The sequence below is a fragment of the Octopus bimaculoides genome, chromosome 4, assembly GCF_001194135.2.
Source record: "Octopus bimaculoides isolate UCB-OBI-ISO-001 chromosome 4, ASM119413v2, whole genome shotgun sequence".
Classification (NCBI taxonomy): Eukaryota; Metazoa; Mollusca; class Cephalopoda; order Octopoda; family Octopodidae; genus Octopus; species Octopus bimaculoides.
Genome location: NC_068984.1, coordinates 59,362,437 through 59,364,571, shown reverse-complemented (window position 1 = coordinate 59,364,571; position 2,135 = coordinate 59,362,437). Strand labels below are relative to the sequence as shown.

At 38.2% G+C, this 2,135-nt stretch overlaps 1 protein-coding gene across 3 annotated transcripts in view; it reads right to left on the bottom strand.

Moving 5' to 3' along the window:
* LOC106881798 (regulator of MON1-CCZ1 complex) overlaps nucleotides 1-2,135 on the bottom strand; it is a 96,720-nt gene that overhangs the window by 3,497 nt on the left and 91,088 nt on the right. For all 3 annotated transcript variants that reach the window (XM_014932308.2, XM_014932309.2, XM_052967120.1), the window contains one exon: nucleotides 1,619-1,689. In XM_014932308.2, coding sequence (XP_014787794.1) covers nucleotides 1,619-1,689 — 71 coding nt within the window. The remainder of the gene's footprint in view (nucleotides 1-1,618; nucleotides 1,690-2,135) is intronic.

The following is a 2,135-nucleotide window of genomic DNA, read 5'->3' as shown; positions in this document are numbered from 1 at the left end:
GGACAATAAGTGTAAGCCAGTGTCAAGTGGTTCCAGAAATTCCGAGCCAGAAACTACAACCTAGAAGATGAGCCTCATCCTGGAAGATCTGTAGAGCTTGACAAGGACGTCCTGCAAAACCTGGTGGAACAAAATCCCATCATAACTGTTGAGGAACTAGCAGAGAAGCTTGGATTTGGTCATTCAACCATTCATCGACACCTGCATGCCATTGGAAAAGTCAGCAAATTGGGTCAATGGGTTCCTCACAAACTTTTCAAGTCTTATCACATGTAGAGAGTGAACATGTGCTCTTCTTCGTTGTCACATCTCACGAATGAACCTGAATAATGACTGGTGATGAGAAATAGGTTCTCTATAAAAATGTCAAGTGCCAAAGACAGTGGGTAGGGAAAGGAGAAACACCAACACCCCAGGCTAAAGAAGATCTTCACCCATGTAAGGTGTTGTTATCTGTTTGGTGGGAGATGAAAGGTTTAGTCCACTTTGAACTTTTAAACTCAAACCAAATGATAACAAAGGAGATCTATGGTGAGCAGCTTGAGTAGCTTAAATCAGTGCTAGAAGAAAAATGACCATCTTTGATTTCAAGACGGAAAGTGTTCTTCCATCAGGATAATCTTCAGTCACATACAGCAAGGATGACATTCCAAAGGCAGGAGCAGTTTGAATGGGAAATGATGCCCCACCCACCATATTCGCTGGACGTTGCTCCATCTGATTATCGTTTATTGCACAGTCTTCAAAATCATTTAGATGGAAAAAATATGAATTCTGTAGATGAGGTCAGAACAGTACTGGAGGAGTATTTTTTGTCATGGACAAGTGAATTTTGAAAGGAGGGCCTTGCAAGTCTACCAGATAGATGGAAGAGCATTGTAGAAAATTAAGGAGAGTATATTTTAGATTAAATAAGAACTTTGTTTATCTTAATTTTGAAAAATAAGTGTTAAAAAAAACGCATTATTTATGGGATAATCCCATATATATATTTGCAATTGTGGTGACTCAATTATGTATCAGCCGTATGTTTTTAACCATACTTATGCACCAAGTATTATAGGGATTATTTGTTTTCAGGTTCCACATTTAGGTTATATCTGTTTCCAGGTATTTGTATTTTGAGAGTTTCTTTATTTCTTTTAGATATGTTGTCATCTGTTGGGACTAATATGTCAATTAGAAGGCATATTTTTCTTGGTGGTCCAGCCTTGATTTCTCTATCTGTGTATATTGGTGTATCCCAATACAGGTGTATCTTTATCAGACAGGTAGTCAAGATGGGTATGTTGGGTTTCGTATATTTTACCCCAGTGTCACTTTGACGGCATGCACTGCTCTCTCACTCAATAATAATAAGTCACACATGTGGAGGAGGGGAACAGTGAATTATATTGGCTCCAGTATTTGTCTAAAATAGGATGAAAAGCAAAGTTGGCTTTTGTGAGATTTAAACTCAGAATCTAAAGATCTGTAACTAATTATCACAAGGCAGTTTGTTCAATGCTCTAATGATTCTGACAATCCAATGATATATTGGCATGAAAATAGGAATTTTTAGAGAAGGATCAACTGATTCCATTACAGAAAAATATTCCCAGTTATCCTCATAGCTTACCTAAGAGCTGGCAGTAATTGTTGTTTCGAAAGCAGAACTTCAATGATTTCTTCATTAGCTGTAGATAATCTCTGCAAGAAAGAAAGAAACAAAAGAAGTTATTTGACTTTCAATTTCTTTATTATTATTATTGCACTAATTTCTGTCTGCAGAATACATAACAAAACAACACACTTTTGTTTACGCTCGTCTGAAGTCAGTTACAAAGACATGTAAGTTTATCTTAATACACTTTTAAAATTATCCTCATAGATTGCTTAGAGCAGTGGTTCTCAAACAGGGTCATCATCATCATCATCATCATCGTTTAACGTCCGCTTTCCATCCTAGCATGGGTTGGACGATTTGACTGAGGACTGGTGAAACCGGATGGCAACACCAGGCTCCAGTCTGATTTGGCAGAGTTTCTACAGCTGGATGCCCTTCATAACGCCAACCACTCAGAGAGTGTAGTGGGTGCTTTTACGTGTCACCCGCACGAAAACGGCCACGCTCGAAATGGTGTCTTTTATGTGCC